The sequence below is a fragment of the Peromyscus leucopus genome, chromosome 6 (genome assembly GCF_004664715.2).
Source record: "Peromyscus leucopus breed LL Stock chromosome 6, UCI_PerLeu_2.1, whole genome shotgun sequence".
Classification (NCBI taxonomy): Eukaryota; Metazoa; Chordata; class Mammalia; order Rodentia; family Cricetidae; genus Peromyscus; species Peromyscus leucopus.
Window position 1 is genome coordinate 47,355,105 of NC_051068.1, and position 25,889 is coordinate 47,380,993.

Below are 25,889 nucleotides of genomic sequence, written 5' to 3' on the forward strand. Positions count from 1 at the left end.
GGCACAGAGAGAGAGAGACAGACAGACAGACACACAGAGAGGTGGGAGAGAGAGAAAGAGAGGGCGGCAAGAGGAGAGCCAACATATAGAAAATAGCAGGGTTATAAGGAGAATGGGTAGCTGGGGGAAGGAAGCCAGTGTGCTGAGGGAGTTTAGGGTGGAGGAGGTGTGAAGGGCTAGGAGGATGGTATGAGCTTAGAAGTGTGTAACAGGCACTTGTGATCCTGAGGGAGCCTGGAGGTCAGCATGAGCTTTGGTATGCTAACAGGCACCCCACATTGCCATTGTCCCTTCAGCCAGTGCTAAGGGGAATGACTCCTTTTGGTAGAGGGGAGCTGGCAGCTTCACAAGTTCCTGAAGATTGCTGGCTTTTATCTTACCATCAGAAGTCCCCCTATAGTCCCGGTTGAGGCCATTTCTGGATATCTGGACTGCCTCTTAGAATTTTGGGAAATGGAGTTCCCTTTGGACCTGACAGATGGCATGTATTTTCATACTTCAGTTAAAAATATCTGAAGTCTGTTTAGTTCTGTTTAAGTCCACAAAGGATGAGAATAGGCACTACTTGATCTTTGTGAATTCCAAGAAAAAAAAATACTAAGTGGTTTAAACACAGGTCTCACTTCCTGGAGAATTTCTTGCTAATGGGGACTCTGCATTGTCAGGATTTTATTCCACGTCACTTAAAAGCAGCTTTGCTGTCCTGGAAACTGTAGCGAGAATCACTGATCTGACATTTTCCCTCAAAGTTTAACTTTAGTCAAACACCCTTTGCTTGTGGAGATTTTGGGGTGGGGGTTGCAAGTGGTAGTGAGCAGTAGGCATTAACTGAGATGGGGGTGCGGGGTGGTGGGTGGTGCATCAAGACTTGCTGTAAAATGCTGGAAAGCAGGTGTAAAGTGCATTTTATTTTGGGTTTTTTGTTTTGTTTCAAGATAGGGTTTCTCTGTGTAGTTTTGGTGCCTTTCCTGGAACTCACTCTGTAGACCAGGCTGGCCTTGAACTCACAGAGATCTGGCGTTCGCCACCACCGCCCAGCTGTAAAGCGCATTTTCACTCTGCTTTTTCATTGTACTCTCCTTCACTTCAGCATCCAGTTTTGAAAAATTAAACTTAGTTTGAATATTTCTCTTTCCCGGCTGCCACCATGCTTTGCTCATGTGTCCTCATGGACTTGACCCTGTTCTGTGGTTGTTTTACCTTGTAACATGATGGCCAAATAGACATTGTTTTCTGTTTTTAGAAAATGGGGTGTGTGTGTAGAATCTAGTTTCAGCAGCTCCCTACTTACTGTGTAACCAAATGTAAACTAATTCTGTCCTCTGTAAGCCTATCTTTGAAACTCATTACAGTTGTAAGAATTAAGCAACCTAATACATTTAAAATATTCAGATTAATGCCAGCACAGAGAAATAGTCTTATAGGATCTGGAATGTGCAGAAAAGTAAATAAAGAAAAGTATTTTTTAAGTGTCACCTGAACTCTTACTGCTGAGATAACTAATGTTACATGTTAACGTAACCCAACCAATTCCCCCTCACAGATATAGTAAATAAACCATTTTAAAACTTTTTCTCATATGATTCTTCCTAACATTTTAACAGCTCCTCATATCCTACTATGTAAGTGTCCAGCAACTGAGTCAGTTTTTCTCTAGACAGACCTGTGTTAGGATTCTGCGCCCACGCCAGCTGCATGACCGCACATGCACAGTTCAGCAGCTAAGCAAGGGGTCTTGCGTCTTACGTCATCAGTATGCGCTGATGACTGCGGGTGCATGGCATGGTCACACAATCTGTGCATGCATGGCGTAGCTCCGTAAGCCCACCTGCACCTTAAAAAGCCAGACACAGACTCCTCCTTCTTCCTCTCCATTCTGTTCTCTCTTCCCCCACATCACCTCTCTCTCTCTTCTCTGAACGTGCTTCTTTCCTAGGCCTGGTTCTTTTGTCCTATCCCCCACCCCCCAAAAAATTAAAGCTCTGATACTGAGTTTTGTCGAGGCTCCTGCCTCATGACGTTTCTGCATGGTAACCAGTGCCGCTTATCATTTTTAACATTGGTGCTGTGACTTGGATCATAAATGAAACCTTTTAAAAGGTTCATCTGTGGAGTTAGAGAGAGGCTTGGGCATTAAAAGCACTTGCTGCGCTCTCTCTCTTTCTCTCTCTCTCTCTCTCTTCTCTCTCTCTCTCTCTCTCTCTCTCTCTCCCCCCCCCCAGATTTATTTTACTTGTATGAGTGCTTGGCCTGAGTGTACATGCTTACATCACATATGTACATGGTTGCTGAGGTCCATAGGAGGGCATCAGATCCTTGAATCTGGAGTTACAGACAACAGTTGAGCCACCATGTGGGTGCTGGGACCTGATCCCCAGTCCTCTGCAAGAGCAGCGCCAGACTCTTAGCCTCTCTAGCCACCCACACAACAGCTTGCAGCTGCCTCTAATTCATGTTCCAGGGGTCCGGTCCCCTCTTCTCACCTCCTGGCCACCCAAACACATGTTGTACTCACACAGACAAGCAGGCATGTGTAGGGAGAGAGTGAAGTCCCGAGCAAGTGAAGTTCTGAGTCAATGTGTGTTGTTTGACATGAGCTACGCATGTCAAGTATCAAGGTCTCCATCCTTTAGGAAGCTGGCAAAGGCTTTCTCCCCTAGGAAAAGCAAAGCCTTCTTCTGGGCTAAGGATGGATAATTGACCAGTGTGTGTAAAAACTAGCAGCTGCAGCTTCCTCCTGGATATTTGAGTCTGAGCCTGCTTACCCACAGAGATCTCCTACTGAGACTAGCTACACACACACACACACACACACACACACACACACACACACAACACACACACACACAACACACACACACGTTTTCAAAGTACATTTGTGATGATTTTATTAAACTTATATTTAAGTAATTTTAAGATAACATTATTTTTTTTTAAAAAAAAAAATCACTGCACAAAGTATTGGTCTGATTATGGCATTTCCTAAACAATTATTTTTGAATCCTGCTTCTCTGTCCTCCTTCCCCCGACTTGTGCTCCTTCGACCCCCAGTCTCTTCTGTTGTGATGAACAGTTGAACTTCAGTAAACGTGTTCACACACAGGTCTTTACACTCATCTTTGGATGTTAATTTTCTTTAAATTCCTAGGAAAAAAATGACGGCTGGGTAAAAGATGTGAATAGTTTTCCGATTTTCATTGCCTCGTCTGTTTATTTTCTGTCTGTAAGCGCTGTCTGGTTTATTATTCTCCAGCCAGTGTGGCCGACTGGTCTTCCCATCATCCTTCACGGCTTGGTGATTGTACGTTCACCTTCATTTCTTCCTGTCCTCTCTGTGACCTTGCACTCCCCACCTGCTGGACTGCTTTTCCATCCTCCAGTAAGTGCTCTTACCTCAAGTGCCTTGACTTCACTGAAGAGTCCAGCAGACAACCTCTGGTCACTTTTTCCACATTCCCTCCCCCATCTTCGTACCTCTCCCTAGAGCCTGTTAAACAGTGAACATGCCTCAGGCACTAAATCAGTTTATTAACTTATCTCAGTTTTCCACTGTTTTTGTATTGCTTTTCAAGTGTTTGTTTTTTCTTCCAGTATTTCGTATGCAGTTGGTGCCCACATCAGAACTGCAGGCTCCTCTCTGGGAGAGTCTGCTGTGTCTCCCAGCGGAGTCTAATGCCGTGTGCCTTCCTCTTCAGACAGCTAATGAATTGGAGCTGGCTGACTGGCAGGTCTCCTTTATGAGGGGAATTCCTTCCACCAGAAAGCACACTTTACACCCCCAGATCTTTCATCTGCATCAATTATTTCTTAAAGAACACACCACTGTAATAGTGAGTAGATTTTCACCCGGCAAAGTGAAATAGCATCAGCATTCTACCTGCTGGGTTCCCAGAGTTCAGCTCCTTAGTCATTCTGTTGTTATTTTTCCCCTCACAGGGTTCCTTTTATAAGCTCTGCCCTAGCTCTTTGTTCTCTGGAGGACTCCAGGTGACCTGGGTGGTACAGCACAGCCCATGTGGGTTCTGTGAGGAAGGGCACCTTTCCTGAGCTGCCCTAAGGTTTTAGATCCTTTCACTCCAGTTCTTCTAGAAGCCACCATCTGCTCAAATCTTACTGGAGGGAATCTATGACCTTTCTCCCACTTCCTGCACCGGGTCTTCACCACCACCACCCAGAGTAAGTTTGACAGCCTACTTGGAGCCTTAGATGAGCACAAACCTGAATGCCTAGGAGATGCTCCAAAGACAACCATCACTGAGACCTATAGTTCTGAGCCACATTCTAAGTCTAAAAAAGGGTCCCTAGCACGAAATTAAATAAGGACATTAAAGAATAGAGATCAAATGGTTACAGAGAGGAAGGCATGAAATAAAGTATCCCACACAGCTTTGAGTGAAGCTTGATCTGCTGCTTGTACAGGATGGGACTTGGAGTTGACCTGTTCCTTTCCTAAAACAAAGGTTGTTAACAGTAATTGAAGACCAAATGTGGCTCTAGTTCCTAATAGAAGACCAGACTCTTCTTCTGTATCTAGAACTGCGAGGGAAAGTCTGTGGGCAGTGAATTGTGAACCATCAAAGAATTTTCTCCCAAACTATACCAAAGTACCCATTGCATGCATATTGTCAAGCGATTAAGCTTTTGTGGTACAAAGTCTGAAGCTGTTAGAACATGGTGATGTGTAGGACCCGCACCTGATTTCCACCATACTCAGTGGCTGAGTTCCCTGTACAAATAGTTGGAAAGCTGGTGGGTACCCTTTGGTACCTATGGAGAGGCGTTCATAGAAGGTAGAGTGGGCAGTACTAACATTGTAGAGCATTGAGCCAAACGGAGGGTCAGGAAGGCACCAAACCAATGACTGTCTCCTTGCACTCAGTGTTTTTATGAAGATGATGAATGCATGCATTGCTTGGGAGAGTACTGCAAAAATGAGAGAAACTGGTAATACTAATTATTTTACTGTCTCTGAAATGGTTAAAGTCCTAAGAATAGGCAAATTAGGATTTGGACTTTCAAGAGCATCTGCATTGATTAAAGAATAGGTGAGTGGGGACTAGAGAGATGGCTCAGGGCTTAAGAGTTCTTACTTCTCTTATAGAGGACCCAGTTTCTATGCTCAGCACCCATGTGGTGACTCACAAGCATCCACAACTCGGTTCCAGGGCCTCTGTGCTTTCTTCTGACCTCCTCAGGCACCAAGCACTCCTGCGGTGCACATACATACAGGCAGGCCAGACACCCGGGGGCACAGAAAACAAATAAATCTAAAATGAAATAAAGAATAGATAAGTAATTCCGATTTTTATTTTTTTCTGTTCATTTTTAGAATGTCAGTAAAAATTTTGAATTGAAACTATTCTTTGAATTTTCTTTTATTTATGAGAGCATTCCTGTCTCATTTAAAAATATGCTTTGAACATAAGCTCCTGCTTGAACATAAGGGCTAGCTGCCATTTGAATCCATTTAAAGTGTCACTCGGTGTAAAGCGGGTTCTTGAAATATCGTACAGCAATCTAATATTTACCGAGAGTTGTCTCCTTCTGTTCCTCTTATGAGTCTTGAGCAAGAGCTCTGCGTGTGAGGTTACAGAACTGAGATGCCCAAGTGTAGCCCTAATATCACGAGCCACAGAGACTCTTTCGAGACCTGCAGCATGATTGTAATTAGGAAAGTAAATTTCATTTTAAACACTATCAGGAGGCACAACCGGGAAGAAATAATGCGGTGTGCTTTCAGTAATAAAGAATAGATCAATATTTTAAAATGTGATAAATTATAGAGTCCTTTCCTGTGCCTCATAAATATTCCAGCAAACACAGTTGTTAAAGACAGATGTTGCACTGACTAGCACGGGTGGTGTGTTTAAATATAGTTATTCTGCGGTGTTGGGATGCTGTTTTCTAGCGTCAGGAGAAACGCGTTATTAAACTCTAGAATTCAATGTGTTATGCTAATGTACTGCTGAGTCCATTTACATTTTATGGAATAATTTTATTTGTTCTGCACTTGCTGGCTGGCAGAGAAAGTGAGCACTGTTTGGTGATATTTTGAAGCTGTAACATCCTCAGCATCTGATTTAGGGAAATTCAACTGTAAATCTGGAAACAAGTGTTGGACGCTATCGTCAGTGACTCTGTGGTCCAAACATAGCTTGCCCACCACTTCCCAGTGTACCTCCTGGGAAGCCAGCGTCCCTTTCCAGCCGGTTTCCTTCCACAGTAAGTTGTGGTGACATTTAAGAGGGAAGCTATGAAGACGACAAGAAGATTCATTTTAAATGGCAGCAGTGGAACCGCGAGAACATTCCTGAAATGCAGACAGTAAAAAGTGCCTTCTACAGTTGGGATGCATCATGCTCTGTCCCCTCATACCCATGTGCAGGTGTGTGTGCTTTACATGGAAAGCATGTGCCACCGCTGGTGCTTAATAGCTTTGCTTTTGACCACATCAGCACTTCAGGATTTCTTCCTGGCCAGTACGTAGCACCTGTTGTGTTTTTCCCAAAAGAATGTAGATCATCTTATTCTGTAAATGAAGAAGCACCCTGACCTCCCTTTGATTCACAGGAAACATGTATGTTTCTATATTTTATATTTTAAAGTACACATATTTTGTTTTTCTTTTCACTTGACAGAAATTATATCCACTGTGGAAAGGTTAAACCTCAGTAACTGAAAAACGTATTACCAGCTGGGTGTGGTGGTGGCTCACACCTTTGATCCCAGTGCTTGGGAGGCAGAGGCAGGCAGATCTCTGTGAGTTTAAGGCTGACCTTGTCTACACAGCAAGTTCCAGGCCAGTGGGGATACAGAGGAAGACCCTGTCTCAAAACGAAACCAAACAAATGAGCAAAAATTACCTCACATGGTTTTCCTTTTAGTGATGACCACATCACACTCAGCAACCATGCGCTGCACTTTTCAGAATATAATGTGTTATATAATAATACACACACACACACACACACACACACATACGATTAGTTATGTTCACCCCTCTTTATTGAACTATTGAAACTTACTCCTCCAATCTAATGAGAAGATACTCTTTAAAAAACAGTATCTCACCGGGTGGTGGTGGCTTACACCTTTAACCCCAGCACTCGGGAGGCAGAGCCAGGCGGATCTCTGTGAGTTCGAGGCTAGCCTGGTCTACAGAGGGAGATCCAGAACTGGCACCAAAACTACACAGAGAAACCCTGTCTCTAAAAACCAAACCAAACCAAAACAAAATGATACCTCCCACTCCATCCCTCACTACCAGCTGCGGATAACCACCATGTGTTCTAGTTCTAGGAAATCAACTTCTTGGGTTTTTTTTTTCTTTATTTTATTTTTAAAAAATTATTTATTTTACATCCTGGCCACAGTTTCCTCTCTCTCCTCTTCTCCCAGTCCCTCACCCCCATACCCCTTTTTTCCTACCCCCAAATCCCTTCCTCCTTCTCCATTTCTGTTCAGGACAGGGCATGTTGTCCAGGGCATCTCATGTTGACATGAGATCAACAAAACATGGCATATCAAGCTGCAGTAAGACTAAGTAATACTCCCTGTGTATTATGACTGGACAAGGTGACCCAGTTTGAGGAGTAGGGTCCCAAAAGCCAGTAAAAGAATAGGAGACAGCCCCTGTTCCCGCTGTTAGGCGTCCCACAAGAGGACCAAGCTACACAACTGTAACACATAGGCAGAGTGCCTTGGCTAGTCCCATGCAGGCTCCCTGGTTGTCAGTTCAATCCCTGTGAGCCCCTGTGAGCACAGGTTAGTTGATCCTGTGAGTTTTCATATGGTGTCCTTGGCCCCTCTGGCTCCTGCAATCCAGAAATCAACTTCTTAATGTTACATATTTGAGATTGTGTTTCATATGAATTTTAGGATATTTTTCTATGGCTGTGAGAAATGTCTTTGGTACTTTAGGTAGGGTTGCATTGACTACATAGATCACTTTGGGTAGGGATCACGTTGAATCTATGGATGGCTTTGTCTAATAATACTATTCTTCTAGTCTAGGAATGTGAGGGATTTTCATTTATTTTTTGGCCCATACCTTAGAATATTTCACAATTAATAGTTGTACAGGACTTAGAATATAAACTATGTAGACAGGTCTTTGCTTTATTCTTGGCCCAAACAAGATTGATCGTTATTAACAAGATCTTTGAAATTTCTTAGTGGCTAAAGATACGATTTTTTTTTTTTTTTTTGTTTTTTTTTTTGTTTTGTTTTGTTTTGTTTTTTGTGTGTGTATCTGTTTGTTTTTGACTCAGTTTCATGTAGTCCAGAATGGCCTTGAACTCACTGTTATAGCCAGGATGACCTTCTACTGGATTTTCAGGTGTGAACCACCAAGCACATCCTAATTTTGACCTTCATTTATTGGATTATTAACTTCAGACATTATGTGGATGAAACAGGAGTGAAATATAAGATGTCAGACTTGACTCTCTCCAGAGATACGATTTAGGAATTACAGCATTCCTCTGGCTCATCCATATCACTGTGCCATTTAATGTCTCCCATAAAGTAAGGCTTAACCATCATAATGATTCTCAACTGGGAGGGAGAAAGAGTGTTCAACCACCCATTCTACCAAAAGAACCCATCAGAATATTCAGGAAGGCCTTCTTCAAAGTATGTCTTCCCTCCAGTCCCCAGTGGGAGTGTGTCTAGCTGGTTGAGACTCTCTGCATGTAATTTATGATGTCACTAGTGGAGAAGTGTTATGCAGTGGATATAGAAGCAAACAGACAAAAGGAACAAATTGATATAATAATTATAGTATATATAAGGTTACAACAATTAAGTAGCAAACAGTTGCCTTTTTCAGGGTTAAGAGGCATTTTTTTAATCTTATTTTCTAAGTAAGCTTTATGTTTTTGCTTGGTTATCTATCTATCTCTCTATCTCTCTATCTATCTCTTATTTATTTATTTATTTATTTAATGTGAGGATTGAACCTAAGACCCAGAGAGCAAGCACTCTACCACTGAGTTGCATTGCCAGCCTAGATCCCTCTTTTTATGTGTCCCAGTACTTCATCTTGAGCCTTAGCAGAAGTTTCTCCTTTCTACTCACTTCCTAAGAGTTCTTCTGAGCATTGGTGGGTGGAGACCCGCAACACACAGTAGTGATATATGGACAGCACAGGAAGGAAGTGTCTTCTGTGGGTGGAGACCCGCAGTGTACAATGGAGATGTGCACTACAGAGGATGCACATGTCTTTTGCAGATGTGTGCCAGAAAAATGATCATGACGCAGCCTTTCTGAATTTGTTGGGATTGAAAGTCTGAGTACTACTCCTGTGAACAGGCAACCCATTATCTTTCGGGCCTTTAAACCTGATAGAACACTCATAGGGGGCTGGGGTCTGACAGTGTGACTCCACAGTCTAAAAGTCAGAGTGACAAGGGCGATGTGTGTCTGGAGGTTGGATCCGCAGCACTCGGAGTTCTCTCTGTCACACCTGAGGGTAAATGAAAAGCCTAAGATGAGAAGTATAATGGAGTTCTCTGTTTATCTACAGACTGCAGCGGAATATGTGAAATCCCGACTCCCGGAGGCCCTCAAACAGCATCTTCAGGATTATGAGAAGGACAAAGAAAACAGTGTTCTGTCTTACCAGACCATCCTTGAGCAGCAGATCTTGTCAATTGACCGAGAAATGCTGGAAAAGTTGACGGTATCCTATGATGAAGCAGGTATGTTTGTTATTAACACACACACACACACACACACACACACACACATACACACACACACACACACACCAGAACTCCTAGACCTGGACTAAATCTGGCCGTTTTTCAGAAGTAGGTGATGAAGGGCAAACTGGACTCGTGCTGTACCAGTTACTGGTGAGTTTCTTCTCCGCTGTTCTAGTGCCAAAACTGATCCATGGCGCTCACTTATCAAGTCCCCGTAAGCTTTTGCTCACTGTAAATGGTGTGTTTCTGGCTCTTTATCAGCTGTACTGCTGTCGTCCTTTATTGTTGTAGATGTAACCAACCGTCTTCTTAAATAAGAAACACAGAACCAATGTAAAAGAGAAAGCCGAGAGGTCAGAGCTCAGAGCTAAAATCTCACCCTTCCTCCTGCGGTGCTCCTACCTCTCCGAAAGAGAGCTACTTCCTGTGTGTTTGTCTTTAATATAGTCTTTCTGTTCTGCCTTCTCATTGGTTGTAAACCCAAACACATGACTGCCTCGTCACTGCCTGTAAGTACAGCCCCCCAGGTCTTAAAGGTGTATGTCTCCAATGCTGGCTGTATCCCTAAACACACAGAGATCTACCTAGCTCTGTCTACCAAGCGCTGGGATTAAAGGCGTGTGCCACCACCGCCACCCTCTTGCTATGGCTCTAATAGCTCTGACCCCCGGGCAACTTTATTTATTAACATACAATTAAAATCACATTTCAGTACAAATAAAATACCACCATATATTGTGCAGTCACTTCAGTCTTGGATACTAGGGGGAATCCTTTACATCAGTAATCGGACAGCTCTATTTGATTTGGGTAATTTCTTTTTAATATCAGAGATTGTGTTTTCCCAAGTGGTACTTGTTTTACCCCTTCTATGTTTCAGCTGGATTCGGCTTTCTTTGCTTCAATAATTCAAATGTTATCTGTTCTCTGATCCCACAGCAGACATTTGTTTGGTTGCATACCCTTTATCCCCTCCATTGGAACTTACCAGCAAAGCCATGGACAGACTCCCCAATCATGCCATGTTTATCATTATGTAGTCTATAAGTTAAGCCAGTTTTATGGAAAATGAGTGCAATATTATTTAGACCTGTTGAAACCTTTAGTAAAATGGAATTTAAGGCTGGGGTGTGGCTCAGTTAGTAGAGTGCTTGCCTCGTGTCCTAATTTGTTTCCCATTGATGTGATAAAATACTGACCAGAAACGACTTGGGAAGGAGAAGGTTTATTTCATCTTACACTCCCAGGTAGCCGCCCATCACTGAGGGATGTCTAGGCAGAAACTTAAGGCAGGAACTGAAACAGAGACCGTAGAAGAATGCTGCTCACAGGCTCGCTCCCCATGGCTTGCTCAGCCTTTCTTGTACAACCCAGGACCTTGTCGGGGTGGTACCATGTGCTGAGCACCCCCCCACCCCCCACCCTCCCCACACAGATGCATCAACCATAAATTAAAAAAGAAATGTGCCATAAACATGCCACAGTCCTATCTGAAGGAGGCAGAGCCTCAATTAAGGTTTCCTCTTTCCGGGTGACTCTAGTTTGAGTCAGGCTGACAGACTAACCAGTATGCCTAGCGAGCACAAGACTCTGGGTTTGATCCCCTGTACCACATAAACTCAGAGCCTTGTGCATCAGACAGGCCTGTGGCATGTTCAGACATGTGCATACGCTTGGCCTTGGCTTTAGAGACAAATCCTTCAGTGCAGATTTCATCAGTGAGCAGTGGAAATAAATAAACACAGGCTTGAGAGTTCAAGGGTCCAAGTTTCTAGGCTTAGTACTGATGAGATCTTTAGAACATTAATCTCTTAGAACCTCTGTTTTTCATTTCATATAATTGAGCTAATATTCCCTGGGGTTGTTCTAATAATAAAGGATATGATGTTTGATCATGAGGTCCTTAGAAATCATGTGGTTGATTAATACCACTAATGCTGCATAAAGACAGATTTGGATCTTGCCAATCTCTCAGACCATGTTAAGGTGTTCTTAGGGCCCTTTTGCTTGGGAGACAGAAATTCTTCGGAAGCATTGAGAAACTAAGCAGCATCTGTGGAACTCACAGCGTGAGCTCTGCCTGCCTTTGGTCATTGCCGTCTGTCCGAGCAGGGTGGCAGGGCTGGTGGAGGCTGGATACATGCAGATGAATAAATGACAGTTTGCTGTAAACCACAAGGTCCCTGCCTCCTCCTCTGTAGCTCATGCTCTACTGATTTAACTAAAGTAAGAGGAGACAAATAGGAAAAGATATTGCTACTCAGAAGGAAGCTGTTACATCGTAAAAGAAGGGTCCAGACTAGAAGCAAATAGCATCCAGTACTGGGAGATAACCACCCCACACTAAGATCCTCATTGGCTTCAGTAATTGGCCTCTTCCCATGCTGTCTCAGCTTCTGCTTTCTCACATTTTAAACTCCACTGTCCCAGTGTGAGGAAGGAGTGGGCTGTTAGTTAGGAACGTCCTGGTATCTGGAGAGGTCAGTTTGTCCCTAATGCTCACCCACTGCAGTGTCAGCCTGAGTGACTTGATGGCAATTATCACCATCTGTGGCTTCCAAACGTGTAAAATATAATTAATGGGGGCGGGGGATGGGGATCCTTCAACATTGTCTACAGCATTGGCTCAGAACTTTTTCTCCTCCCCTGATCCTGCCTTTAAAAAACAAAAATCAAAACTGTTTTCCTTTCTTTTCCTTTCAATACAAGAAAATTATAGCCTTCTTTACCCACAGTCCAAATATCCAGTATTCAGCAACCTGACGTTCATCAAAGACATGGGAAATGAGCAAGAACTGTGTGTGCAGAGCCAGGCTTGGTAGAGGGACCTATAATCCCAGTACTCTAGAAGTGGGGGCAGGAGGGGCGGAAACTCAAGGTTACCCTCTGCAACGCAGTGAACTTGAGGCTAGCCTGAGCTATAAGAGAATGAAGCTGCTTCCAGACCATGTCACAGAACTTACAGACATGACAAGGACAGCAGAGGTTCTAGTCTCGCCTGGAACCTACACGCTGTTATTTGATGGAGCGCTGAAGTCATTTCCTATCATATTGGACAATGACAGGTCCAAGATGAAGGTGTCAGCAGGCTCAGGGTCAGGAATTGCGTCATTGTAAAACAGCCGTTTGTTGCCTGTAACTTTCCGTGCTGGAAGGGCTGAGCGAATCTTCCTGAAGCCCCTGTTAGAAGGACACCAGCCTTCCTCCAGAGGGCCTGCCCTCCTGGCCTGCTCACCTTTCAAGGGGCATCCCTGTGGGGACAAGGTTTTGCTAAGTGACTCAGACTTCCACGGCTGTCACACGAGAGCAGCCCTTTCCAAACGGGTGAGCGTTAGCCTCCTTTGCAGAGGCTTCTGCTGTGGTTGACTTTGGCCTTGGCTGGGGGCCTGCCATAGGGCAGATATCCTGACAGCCAAAGCACAGGGCGGGGTGGAGTTGCTCACTTCATGGTGCCTAGGAAGCAGACAGACGAGAAGGGTCCTGGGGACCGTTTCCCTTGCCTTCTTTCTAATAATGCCATGAACCCATTGATGGGTCAACACAGTGTTGGATCAGAGTCACCATGGCCCAGTTACAGCCATCAGAACCATCAGCTGAGACCAGGCCTTCAACACGTAACGCTTTGCAGGGAGGGGGAGACTTCGTATCCAGGTCATCACAGGATTCAACACAGGGATGAAAAAACATAGCATATAGACTGTAGCACTGGGTTAGGATTGTCATTTGAATGGCTTAGATCTTGGTGGCTATAGGAACAGCAAAGTTCTAGGATGATAAGTTGGCACTGGGATTAGAAACAAAAGATACAGATTCTGTTCCTAAATCTGCGGCCAACCAGATGGGTGGCTTTAAGTAACTGAAGTCCATTTTCCTTTAAGTTGATAGCATGAGTATAATCTCCTAGATACCCTCTGGTTCTGAAATGATGCTTCTGGGATCCTGAAGCTGGGGAGTTTGGGGAGCTGTAATTTCTGAAGGCTACACATGGGTGCAAACCTCTCTTGCTGCCAGTGTCATTTGTACCTCATACCTGAGTGAGAGGAGACGACCCCACAGCTACCTCATACCTGAGTGAGAGGAGACAACCCCACAGCGTTTCCTGTAGTTGCCCGTGGACAGGCAAACAATTGGTGATGGATGGGGAGTGAGATTGACGTTATGATTCAAACAAAAGCAGATTTTGCAACTTCGCATGTCGATCTGTGGCCATAATCTGCCAATTAGGAGATGGAGGCAAGGAGGATAAAGAAGGCCAGCCTGGACTGCTAGAGATTCTGTCTCAAAAAACCCAAATCAAACATAGGAAAGCCACTGGGTTTTTGAAAGAAAACATTCTGAGATCTGTCCATTTGTGAGTTCTCATTAAGGTGATTGAGTTGGTATCATTAGCATTTATCAATGCTAAACAAAATCCAGACTAAGAAGTGAGATATGTTTTTTTTTTATCTGTTACTGCTTTTGTTTAAATTGAAGTACATGTCCGCACATTTCAATATATTGGAATTAGTATAGAGAAATTTCCAAGGAGGAAAAGCAATGACCTGATTTGTGAAAACAACTGAAACAGCCTTTCACTGTCTGAGGAAGCACCCTGACCTGCTGCTGTTCACTGCCACAGTGGGCAGGAGAGAAGCTTTCTGCGTGTTGTTCTTAGGCTAATGTATTATTAATGCTTCTATAAGTGACCTTACATTCTGATTTTAATTGTCTTGTGTGCTTGTGCATGAATAACTAACTTATGGTTTTCTTTGCTAAAGATACAGTAGTATGGTTTATCGTTCTCTGTGTGGGAGGATTTGTGAGGAGAGCGGGGTGATTGAGCCTGTGATGGGCTCAAGAGCCCTAAGCCTGGAGCGGGAGTCTGGAAAACGGGAGCAGAGATGTAAGATTTTCTTTCATCTAACAGGCTGCCCAGTGGTAGCATCTTACCCCACATTGCTTTGAGACAGCAGCTTCCTGGAACTGCTGCCAAGCTCTCCACTTCTGAGCTCTCTTCTCAGACCAGCAAGGGTCTTTATTTCTATTCTTATAGTTCCCTAGAAACTCAGCTTCACATTGAGTGCGGAATCGGCCAGGTAGAGAGAACGCTTGGGAAAGGAGGGAGTTCTGGCAGCTGCGGGTTGTGTTAGCCTGAGCCCTCCCGTAAAGTGGCCGCCCGCAGATCCCTTTCCAGGTACCAGGCAGTCACACAGCTCCCCCAGAAGTCTTTGCCCTGTGATTCCTGATGCAGCTTTACTTTAGAAATGCCTGGGGCAGGGCCTGAGCGAGACTCCAGAGGAGACACTCCAGGCGCCGCTGGTGTGCTTTTAAAGGGGAAGAGAAACCCGCCATCAGCAACTGGAGTAGCTGAAAGTGTCCCCTGCTGAGATCACTTTATTCCCCCGGAGACAGATGATACGTGAGAGCTACAGCTGTTTTAATTGAGCTGTTAGTGTCAGAGGAATCAGTGGTCGAGAGAAGGAAAGCCATTTACTGTCACGGGCAAAAACTGCACACCCAGAAACCCGAACCCTGAAGGAGAGTGTGAATTATTTAGGGCCTTCCAGGTTTTCTAAGAGCATCTTAAAAAGTGCAGTGACAGCCTTTGCCATACGTCCTTCACTCTGACAGACTGACTTTCTCCGCGTGTTTCTCCACAGGCCCCGGGGGAGGAGGAACCACTGAGACTTCCCTACCTTTATCTCCCATCAGTCTTTCTGGGGTTGAAAAGCTGTCTTCTCAGGGACTCCCTGACAGGAACTGGAGGGCCTGGAAGGAAGAGAGAAACAGGGACCCAAAAGGGACTTGGAAAGGGAGGCTCGGTCCTGACAGGGCTACCAGCTTCTGGTTCTGTCCAAGGTTCAAAATCTGACCTACTTTTCTATTCTAAGGGTAATAGAAATACATTTTGAGACATTCTTAAAATAGGGAAATGGAGGAGAAGAAGGAAATGTTTTAATCTTACCATTTAATACCTTTAGTGCATTTCCTTCTAGTCACTTTTCTCTGCTGAGTTTTAGTTACTTATGCCTGATTTTACATCTTTTCACAAAATTTAACACTGAACTTATTTCTTCCTGCGCTTATAAACTGTCAATAATGGTTGGTATCCTGTTTGGGTAACTATATCACAGTCACTATGCCTGTGTCCTTTTAATGTTTTTTTTTTTTAATTCATATTTCAATTCTCATCCCCATATGGAATGCCTGAATTTGGTTGTCTTTTATCCAAGAAGAAAATATGAATTGATTGTATGATTGACAGATACATGGAGACTTTTTACTGTAACCAATTGTCTTAGTTGGGTTTTTATTGCTGTGAAGAGACACCATGACCACAGCAACTCTTATTTAAAAAAAAAAAAAAAAAAAGAAAACCATTTAATTGGGGTGGCTCGCTTACAGTTTCAGATCTTCAGTCCATTCTGATCATGACAGGGAGCATGGCAGCGTGCAGGCAGACGTGGTGCTGGAGCTGAGGGTGCTACGTCTTGCAGGCAACAGGAAGTTGACTGAGTGCCACACTGAGGGAAGCTTGAGAAAAGGAGACCTCAAAGCCCGCCCCCACAGTGACACACTTCCTCCAACAAGGCCACACCTCCTAATAGTGCCACTCCCTTTGGGGGCCATTTTCTTTCAAACCACCACACCGATTATTAGCCATATGAAAGGAATGGAGAAAATAGGTAGCCATTATTCGCTTATAAACCAAGAACTTTCTGGCCAATACCTCTTACCCCCAACCCCTCCCCTCCACCCAAGTGCTAAGGACTAGAACCAGGGCCTCAAGCTTACAAGGCAAATACTTTACCAATTGAGCTATGTATCAGGACCCTAATTCCAGTTTTTAAGCACAGCCAATTTGTATTTTTTTTTTCATTTTTCCTTTATATCAAGGATTTTAAACAACTGAATCTTTTTTTTTTCTTTTTTGTGGTGGTGGTGGGGGAACAATAGCTAAACTTTCCTACTATGAAAGAGAACTGTCTCATAGCGCCGAAGTACTACACAGGTGATTGAGTGCCGGGACATTGAGTCTGTGCTTGCTCTTCACTGTGAAACTGCAGCTTGGTTTCTTGAGACTCTTCCAGCCTTAACAATGGTGACTGTGTCTCCCCGTAAACACTGACTGCATGAGCACCTGAGTCAGGGCATGGCAGACCACAGAGAAACATCCAGATGACCATATCGTCCTTCACTCGGGATAAAGAGTATTTGTGTGTGGGGTGTGTGTGTGTGTAGAAAAGATTCAGTTGCTTCAAATCCTTGATATAAAGGAAAAATGAAAAAAAAAATACAAATTGGCTGTGCTTAAAAACTGGAATTAGGGGCCTGGTACATAGCTCAATTGGTAAAGTATTTGCCTTGTAAGCTTGAGGCCCTGGTTCTGGTCCTTAGCACTTGGGTGGAGGGGAGGGGTGGGGGTAAGAGGTATTGGCCAGAAAGTTCTTGGTTTATAAGTGAATAATGGCTACCTATTTTCTCCATTCCTTTCATATGGCTAATAATTGGTGTAGTGGTAGGAAGCCCCAGAACAACAGTTGGCAGAAACAGGAAAGAAAGCACTGTGGAACTGGTACTCCAGGGGCCAGTAAATGGGCGGGGAGGAAGAATTGGGTTTGGGAAGGTTTGATTGAATAAATTGGAAAAACATTTGAATTGTTCAGTCTGAACTTTAGTATCAGCTGCATTTTAAAGGCAGGCTTTGGTTTTTTTCCTCGTTACTTCTGTGGTGATGAACATTGCCTTATAGATCTGTTCTTATCCTCTGTCATGTCGCCACCTACCACATTCTAAGCGTTGCTCTCTAATTTTAATGAGTTTGATTAGATTGCATTAATATGTGATCAGCATTGCCTGTTCACTTATGAAATTCCCAACATAGAAAAATTATAATTCCAGTTGAATCTTGCAAAAGTGGTCTGATTAGGCAGTTATTGAAAGAAGAAAATCAATTTACATTTTTTTCGATTGCTTCGTGGTCTTTAAAATAGAAGGCTTCAATCCACTCTGAAGATATATTAGTGCAGTTTTTACGTAGAGCAAAATGAGAATTTAAAATTTCAACAAATTCTGCCGAGTAAACTGCCACAGGTTTTAAGACTCAAATTTAGAACATCAGGAGATGTCACCTCCGGTGATTATGACACTTGGGCTAGAGCTGTGTTTATCTTTCTAATCAAGTGTCATTGTTTGCCACAAGAGAAGTAGAGCTGCTACCTGTCTCTGGAGTCGTATTTGATGACAAGGACTAAGGAAAACGTATATACATCAAAGCAAATGCTTGGACCAGGTGATTCCCACAGCATTACTGGCGCCGTCTACAGCAGAATGCTTTCCTCTCCATCTCTCTCTTTCTGTGCTCCTAGGCATCTGTATCGAACATTCTGTGGGCTTACTGCAAGGCCTATTACACATTTTAAAGTGATCCCCGTTAATAATGAGCCCTTTACTTTATAGAGAAAAATAAGGTGATTTTTGAAATGATAGGATGTCTCATATATGGACTGTCCATACTCTACGAGAGTCAAACAGATGCATCCTCAGCCTGACTTTTTGACTTTGAACATCTGTAATTGTGATGCCAGTAAAGTCATTTGTGAGGTGTTGAGTTCGGTCTCTGGGATCTACTGAACACTCGGGATCTCACTTGGCAAATTGCCCTGTGAGATACATTATTTTCCAGCTGCCATCTTGAAATTCAGGAGGAATTCATTTTTTTTTTTCATTAATTAATGTCCTGTCTCTACTATGTGGCTTCGGCCATTTCTGATGAGGCCGGTATTTTGTCGTGTGTACCCTTGAGAAGCTGCTGAATGCGCTCTTATAATCCTGTAGTCATCGATTCAAGGGGAGCTGACAAACACCAGAGAAACTGCTGGGAACCACTGTTCACTCACACTGACATTTACTGTCTACCAGGTTCTAGCCAGGTGCTGGGTCTGAGCTGTGGGGAAGGACAGGTGAGCTAGAAGAACTTAGTGCTGATCTTTGTTGTCAGTATGAACCATTCTTTACAATGTGCTTCCTCCCTGCCAGAGCTCAGTTCATTTCATTATAGAACGAAGTAGCACAAATTACCTTTTTTATTATGTATAACTGATGTGTTTCCTAAAAGTATGATTTCCCACAGTTAATAATAACAATATTGTAAAACAGAAAATCAGAGCCATAAAAAACCAAGTAAGTGTGCTAACCGAAAGAACAATGCAGCACAAATGTCATAATGCACTGTAATGAGTTACCGAACTTCTCCTCAGCTCTTCGATGGCTAGGGCAAAAGGAAGAACCTAACAAATTACAAAATTCTGTTTAAGAAGCAGAATGGAGCTGCTGCTTTTTTCTTTTCCTTTTTATTTTTATTTTTATTTTTTTTTTATTTTTGAAACTGGATTTCTCTGTGTATCCCTGCCTGTCCTGGAACTCACTTTATAGACCAGGCTGGCTTTGAACTCATGGAGATCTTCTGCCTCTGCCTCCTGAGTGCTGGGATTCCACCTGGCTTCCCCAGAAATAGAACCTGAAACAAATGGCTTTAGAGTTGACTCAGGAGTGTGATCCTGGGGAACAGGAACTGGGGGGGGGGGATGTTGGATCTGAAGCAGGAACTGGGGAGCACTTGTGGAGTTAGTTGGGTTCCCTTGGCAGCCACTGCTTAAGCAGGACTACGTCCTTAGGAAGCTTGTGGATCACACCCAGAGCCACTGAGCCGCTTTCCCATCCCCACATTGGCCAGGGGCCGCACATGTCACTCATGTCCCTTTACTCTTGGTTTGGCTCTGCGCATGTGCTGCATGGGTTCCAAGGGTGTCCGCGTAATTCCTGGGGAAAAAGCAAATGATAAAGAGTTCTAGACCAAGGCTGCCTCTAGGCTCGGATGGTCCCCTTGCGAGCAGTTAATTACAAGGTAAGACCAGGAGAATGTGAGACAATGGGTAAGCAGTGTCCCAGCCCAGCACAGAAGGTGGAACCTTAAAGTATCGTTTACCAAATGCACGTGAGTTCATCTTATGGTCATTTCCTGCTTTAGCCATCTATAAAGGCTTGGATGAGTTGCTGGGTTTTTTTATATTTTCTGTGCAACCTGTAGACATGCACAATAAAGTGCTCAGTGAAGGATTATCTCAACTGCCCCATATGATGGTCTAACTCAGCCTAAACAAGCCACATAGACTGTTGAACCTATTTCCTAATTGTAGTTGGGCTACCTCTCTAGAAGCAGGAATGATTAAAAATACCAGGTAGAAACACAACAGGCAACTTGGAAATAGGGTCCTCAATTTATGTCCTTGACCATAAACCAGAAATGCCCTAAGCCCTCCCTGTCCTGGCTGATAGCCAGAAATTTTTGGGAGCTATTGTTAATTCCAAAGATTTGAGGAGAAAGACCACCAACCCAAGTCATCATGGCCAAATTAATTGAAGCAAGCAATTAATTTTTTAATTTTTTTTTTTTTTTTTTTTTTTGAGACAGGGTCTCTCTGTGTAGCTTTGGAGTCTATCCTGGAACTCGCTCTGTAGATCAGGCTGACCTCGAACTCACAGAGATCCTCCTGCCTCTGCTCCAGAGTGCTGGGATTAAAGGTGTGTGCCACCACGCCTGGCTGTCGCAAGCAATTAATTAAAGCAAGCTTTTTTATTCATGTACACAGGCTGCCTCCCCGTAAGGCATGGTGCAAGAGGTCAGCATTGGATGTGAAGAAGACAGGGTTTTTAAAGTTCAGAGTTAGGGGGTTTCCAAATGGAGGATTTGGCAGACAAAATAGTTGGGTTAGAGGAGCAGAACAAAAGCTTAACAAGTTAGTCATAAAGAGCTCCTGAAACAAAGGCATGATTGCAAGGTGGTCATAATGAGGTAGTCATAACAATAGGTAGTCATAACAATCTTTTGAAACAAAGGTAGGGTTGCATGTTGACTATAACAACTTTTTGAAACAAGACATGGTTGCCATTCCTGGAACAGGCAGTACAGAACTATTTGTAGTTAAGGTTGCAGGTGGAGCATGGTCCAGTCCTTGAGAAACAAAGGTTTAATCATAAACAGGAATGAACCTAGTTTGTCTTTACTATAAGATGGCTTTTAAGCCTAAGTGGAGACAGGCTGGTTCTTCACTATGATCCCTGGTCAGGTTCCTAAATGATTTTAGGGTTCCCTCTTTAGAGGGGGGAATGTTATAGCAGCTTTGATCAGGACTCTACGGAGTTCCATTAGGGAAAGTTATTTCTCTGGCCCTGGTAGGTGAGGGTAGCATTCCAAACTACCCAAAATATGGGTTAACCCAGTTGGACCACCCCTACAAAGGCAGATTAACCATAAACCACGCTAAAGAGAAGGAATAAGTGTCCTTTATTGAGATAATGCAGTTTTCTTTCCCAGAATTCTCTTGCCCTAGTATAGCTGCGATGAGCCTCCAGGAAGTTCTGTTGGGTCTGTCTGTCTGCCTTTCTGATTCTTGACTCAGGACGATGTGACGTTTCTTCTTTGTCTTTCTTCTCCTCTGGCTTTTCAGGTGCTAGCCAGAGCCTAAGTATTCTTTTCCTCGTGCTGTATGCTCCTTACTGTTTCTCTAAAGTCCTTCACTCCTGTTTTTGCTGTACAGTGGCTTGTCTGCCTTGCTGACCTCCTGTCCAGTGGTGTGGCTGGCCTCCCCTCTGCCTGCTCCACCCTCTAAGTCCTTTCCATGTATGACATGTCCCTGTAATAAACTGGTTTTAAAAAGGTGCTCAAGTACATCTATAGAAAATCTTACATACAGCAGAATGCGAAAGAGGCAGGTGTTTTTTGTTTGATGTAACAGCTCAGCAGGGCAGCTACCCAGCTCAAACCCAAAACACTTGGCTAATCATTTCTATGATCAATGAATTCGGGTAGCTGGGCTCTTCCATCTTAATGACACAGTGAGCTGTGGCTTTAGGCATGTGTTCTCCTCATATGTGTATGAAAAAGAAGTGATCCCCCATCAGAAATTCTTAGCAGCTCCTCTAGATGGGAGAACTATGAAAAGATTAGCTTTTCCTTTTGATGACAGTATATTGCTTAACTTCATTATGTATATTTTCTGTCCTTTGTTTTGTTTTAAATGAAAGTTAACAAAATCTTCCTGGTAGATAGGGAGTGGAGAAAGCCTTGAGTGATTAAGTTCTGAGTGAATGTGTATCTTGACATGAGCACAGCTTTTGAGGACTCCAAGACGAGTTAGCCCGTGGTAAAGTAGCAGATCTGTTGCCCATATGTGCTAGGCTCAAGAGGAACTTCCTTGGGCGTCCGGATGAGTGCTTATGAATGACTGATCAATGATCCAGGACAGCCACTGTGGCCTCCTCCTCCCGAATGTTCAAAGACTGAGCCTGCTCACCCACGGAGACTTCTCCTGGCCAACCCCTCCCCTGGGCTGCACCCGACAAACGCACGGAGATGGCAGGTTGGGGTGGCATTGATGAGGGGACCGCACCAGATCCCAGCTCCACTGTACCATTGTCTGTGTGACCTGTTCTTCTCAGGGCTCTCTCCTGAGCTACAGCCGGACAGACCCTCAATGTTTTCATAGTGAAGCTATGCAGTGCAGTAAAAGCAAATAAAATAAAATAAAAAATGGATTTGAAGTTCAGCTAGCTTTGTAATGATTCCTTATGATATAAAACCTTAAAGAGCTTTTGATGAGAAGTAAAGATAATGTTTAGAAAATAGTGGCTATGTACTATAAATACAGATCATCTTTCTCTTAGCTCTGCATGATGTAACAGCATAGTACATATGGTATGTTTTTTTTTTTTTTTAATCGTTCTCTTCACAGTAGATCAGATTACTTATATTTTACTAGAAGTAAATTAACTTCTGCCCAGGGCACATAGAGACCAACAAATATTGGTTCTTATCTATTTTATTGTCCTTCCTTATTCTTTCCTAGGTAGGAAAACTGTTCTTTAAGTTAAGTGTCTTTGTCCTGTTTCCATGTTTTCATTTTGTTTGCTTTTACCCTTTCTAGTACCAGATGATAATTTGTTTGTTCCATCACAAATTGCACTAAAACGTAGCATCTTAGGATGTAGAAGTAACCGTCTTTTTAAATAAGAAACACAGAGCCGATTCAGAGATGAAAGCCAAGAGGTCAGAGCAATAGCTAAGAGCTGTGACTAAAAACCTTACCCTTCACTGCCGCTGCTGTCCTACCTCTCCACAAGAGACCTACTTCCTGTGTGTTTGTGCTTTTTATAGACTTTCTATTCTGCCTTTTCATTTGTTGTAAACCCAATCACATGACCTCCTCGTCACTGCCTGTCTGTACAGACCTCCAGGTCTTCTATGGTTGGTATTGAGATTAAAGGCGTGTGTCTCCATGCTGGCTGTATCCTTGAACACACAGAGATCCACCTGACTCTGCCTCCCGAGAGCTGAGATTAAAGGCATGCACCACCCCCACCCAGTTTCTGCTATGGCTTGCTATTAGCTCTGACCCCCAGGCAACTTTATTTATTAACATACAAATAAAATCACATTTCAGTACAATTAAAATATCACCATATTAGGACTTCACAGCTTCCGAGGTCTGAGTCTGGGTTTGTTCCCCTTGAGGTTGCAGTCAAGCTGTTAGCCAGGCCAGTGTCTGAAGAGCTGAGTGGGATCTTATGTGTTTTTTTTTTTTTTTTTTTTTTTGTTTTGTTGTTTTTTGTTTTTCTTTGAAAGATTTGTTTTATTTTGGGTATGTGTCTTTTGCATGGATGGATAGATGTGCATCCTGTGTGTGTGCCTAGTGTTCGCAGAGGCCAGCAGAGGCAGTAAAATCTCCTGGAACTGGAGTTATAAGCAGTTTGTGAGCCACCCTGAGTGCTGGGAACCAAACTTGGGTCCTCTGCAGGAGCAGCAAGTATTCTTAACCATGGAGACACTGCAGCCCCGTGAAGGATAGGTTTTCCCAGGCACTGTCTTGAATGCTTCAAGAGTAAGACACTTTTCTCTGGAGGTCAGGTCTCTAACTTCTTTCTCTCTTCTTCACTCCCTTCTTTATTTTTCTTTCCTTTATAGAAGATTTATTATGCTTTTATTAAGTCTGATGATTTGTTCTTTTGATTTTTAAAACAGATCCGGAGAATGACTCTGTGAACTCGGTGTGTAACTTTCCGTATTTGACCCAGCAGTGGCCCCCAGTGGAAAAGTTCTTTAATTTCTGGGCTCCTTTGGCTGTTTTATATGGAGCAGGTTGAAAAGTGATGTCCCCGACTTTATGTGGTTTACCTTTTAGGACAGCGTGGTTGCCTGTCTTGGCTTGTCTGCTTGTTTTCCCCGTTCTCTTCAGGGAAGCCTTTGTTCCTCAAGGAAGGAGAGTTTTCCCTGTGGGAGCCACAGGGAAAGGACGGTACAGCTGGAGGGGACTTGTAGCCTTCCCTTGCTTTTGGCAATGACTTGGTTGTTGTTAGGTTTAAACAGTTGTTTTGAGAAAGACATTGGAGAGGATGCATATTTATTTTACTTTTAGAATTTGTGTTCTGAACGTTCTGAAGAAATTCAACCTGAGATTTGGCACTAAGGAGCAAAAGGAAATGCAAATGTCTTCGCTGTTAGAAACTTGAATTTTGTGCCCATATCTCAGCTTATGAAAATAGAGACCCACATTAAACAGAAGCTCATCCCTGTGTCTTTGCAGACAAGGTTGTGTCTTAAAATCACACCTGAGCATGGGGGGGTGGGGGGCAGGGTTCTTGAGCCAAGGGCAGTTTATCTGTGGTTATATCATTGAGAAATGTGACTGACCCCCCTTCCACGGTAATTCTGCCTGTAGTTCCTCAGGGAGGGGTTGAACCTTGGTAGGCCTTCCCCATCCCAGAAGGATTGTTGGCCAAAGTGATAGATAAGCTTGTGAAGGTAATCACAGCTGCTGAGTTCATGACTGCAACAGTTATTTCATGAAATTGCATGCCTCTTCGTGGCACACTTTCTTTTCTTACATTCTTCCCAAACGCGCCTCCTTCATTTTCCTTGAGGCTTGTGGGGAATGATACAAATGTCTCCTGTAGGACTCAGCCCTGAACAACCATTTATTCTCATCTCCTTGACCCATTGTGAGTCTCTGCGTTCATTGCCATGTGCTGCCAAAAGAAGCCCCCCTAATCAAAGTGGAGCGTACCACTAACCCTAGGTGTGAGTGGAAATACCAGAAAGCAATTTGACACCATGTCCATGTAGCAAAACATCAGAGTCTGCTCCACTTGGTCCCTGCCCCAGGGCCCATGACCTCCCTAGCCACGGTCTTTTGAGCAAGTTTATGCTACAAGGCACGATTTCCCTCTCATGGGACAGGCCTCAAGTCCAGTTGAAAAGTGGTTGGTCATCCCATGACAGTCGCTCTACTTTTGAACCAATGGGCCCAGCCTGGCTGTTAGGCTGGTATTGTGGATCCACAGCTGGGTAAGACTTAAGACAGTTGACCCTGCTCCCCAGAACTATAAAAGTTAGTCAACAGGGAGGAAGCTCCAAGCTGGAAGAAATTCCAACTTAATTTCTTTATGTCAAGCAACCTTAATTAAATGCAGCAGAGCATGCACACATGTACACATGTGCACGTGCGTGTCGTCACACACGCACACACACACACATACACAAAGTGAAGAAAAGAAAAAAGATATGCAAACTGGGGGAGATATGATGGGTAGAAGGAGTTCAATGGGAGTACAGGGGACTGAGGACAAGGGCGAATAGGATCCAATCTTTATGTATGGAATTGTGAAAGAATAAATAATAAATAAAATTTGAAAAGTCACATCTGAAGGACTATGGGCCAGATATAATTGCATTTTGCAAATAGAGTGCACACAGTTCTGAGGTCATCCTCAGAATACAATTAGATGTGTTAGTTTCCCTTTCTTTCTGGAATGCTAGTAACTTCAGGCCTCTGGTTGACTCTACTTCCTTAGAAGCCAGCCCCTGGAGGAAATCAGTATTGCACAGCCACCAAAGAAGATGGATTTAGCTAAAAATAGTTGCCTTTTGACAAGGTTTTAGCAGATTATTCTTTTGGGGGGAATATGAAAGTTACATAAAATGAAATGAGGTCAGATATGACAGATGTGGTCAAATCCTCCTCCTCTCTGGAAAAAAAAAAAAAAAAAAAAAAAAAAAACCTCTGACTGGTTCAGTTGTGCTGATCGTTAAATGGATGCTTTGAAGCTGTGCTGAACTTGGGACCTTTTCCTATCTAACTATTAGGG

The 25,889-nt window shown here is 43.5% G+C and overlaps 1 protein-coding gene across 2 annotated transcripts in view; it reads left to right on the forward strand.

Moving 5' to 3' along the window:
* Positions 1 to 25,889, forward strand: part of Ppm1l (protein phosphatase, Mg2+/Mn2+ dependent 1L) — a 291,724-nt gene that overhangs the window by 192,474 nt on the left and 73,361 nt on the right. For both annotated transcript variants that reach the window (XM_028867216.2, XM_028867217.2), the window contains exon 2: positions 9,527 to 9,701. In XM_028867216.2, the coding sequence (XP_028723049.1) occupies positions 9,527 to 9,701 (175 nt within the window). The remainder of the gene's footprint in view (positions 1 to 9,526; positions 9,702 to 25,889) is intronic.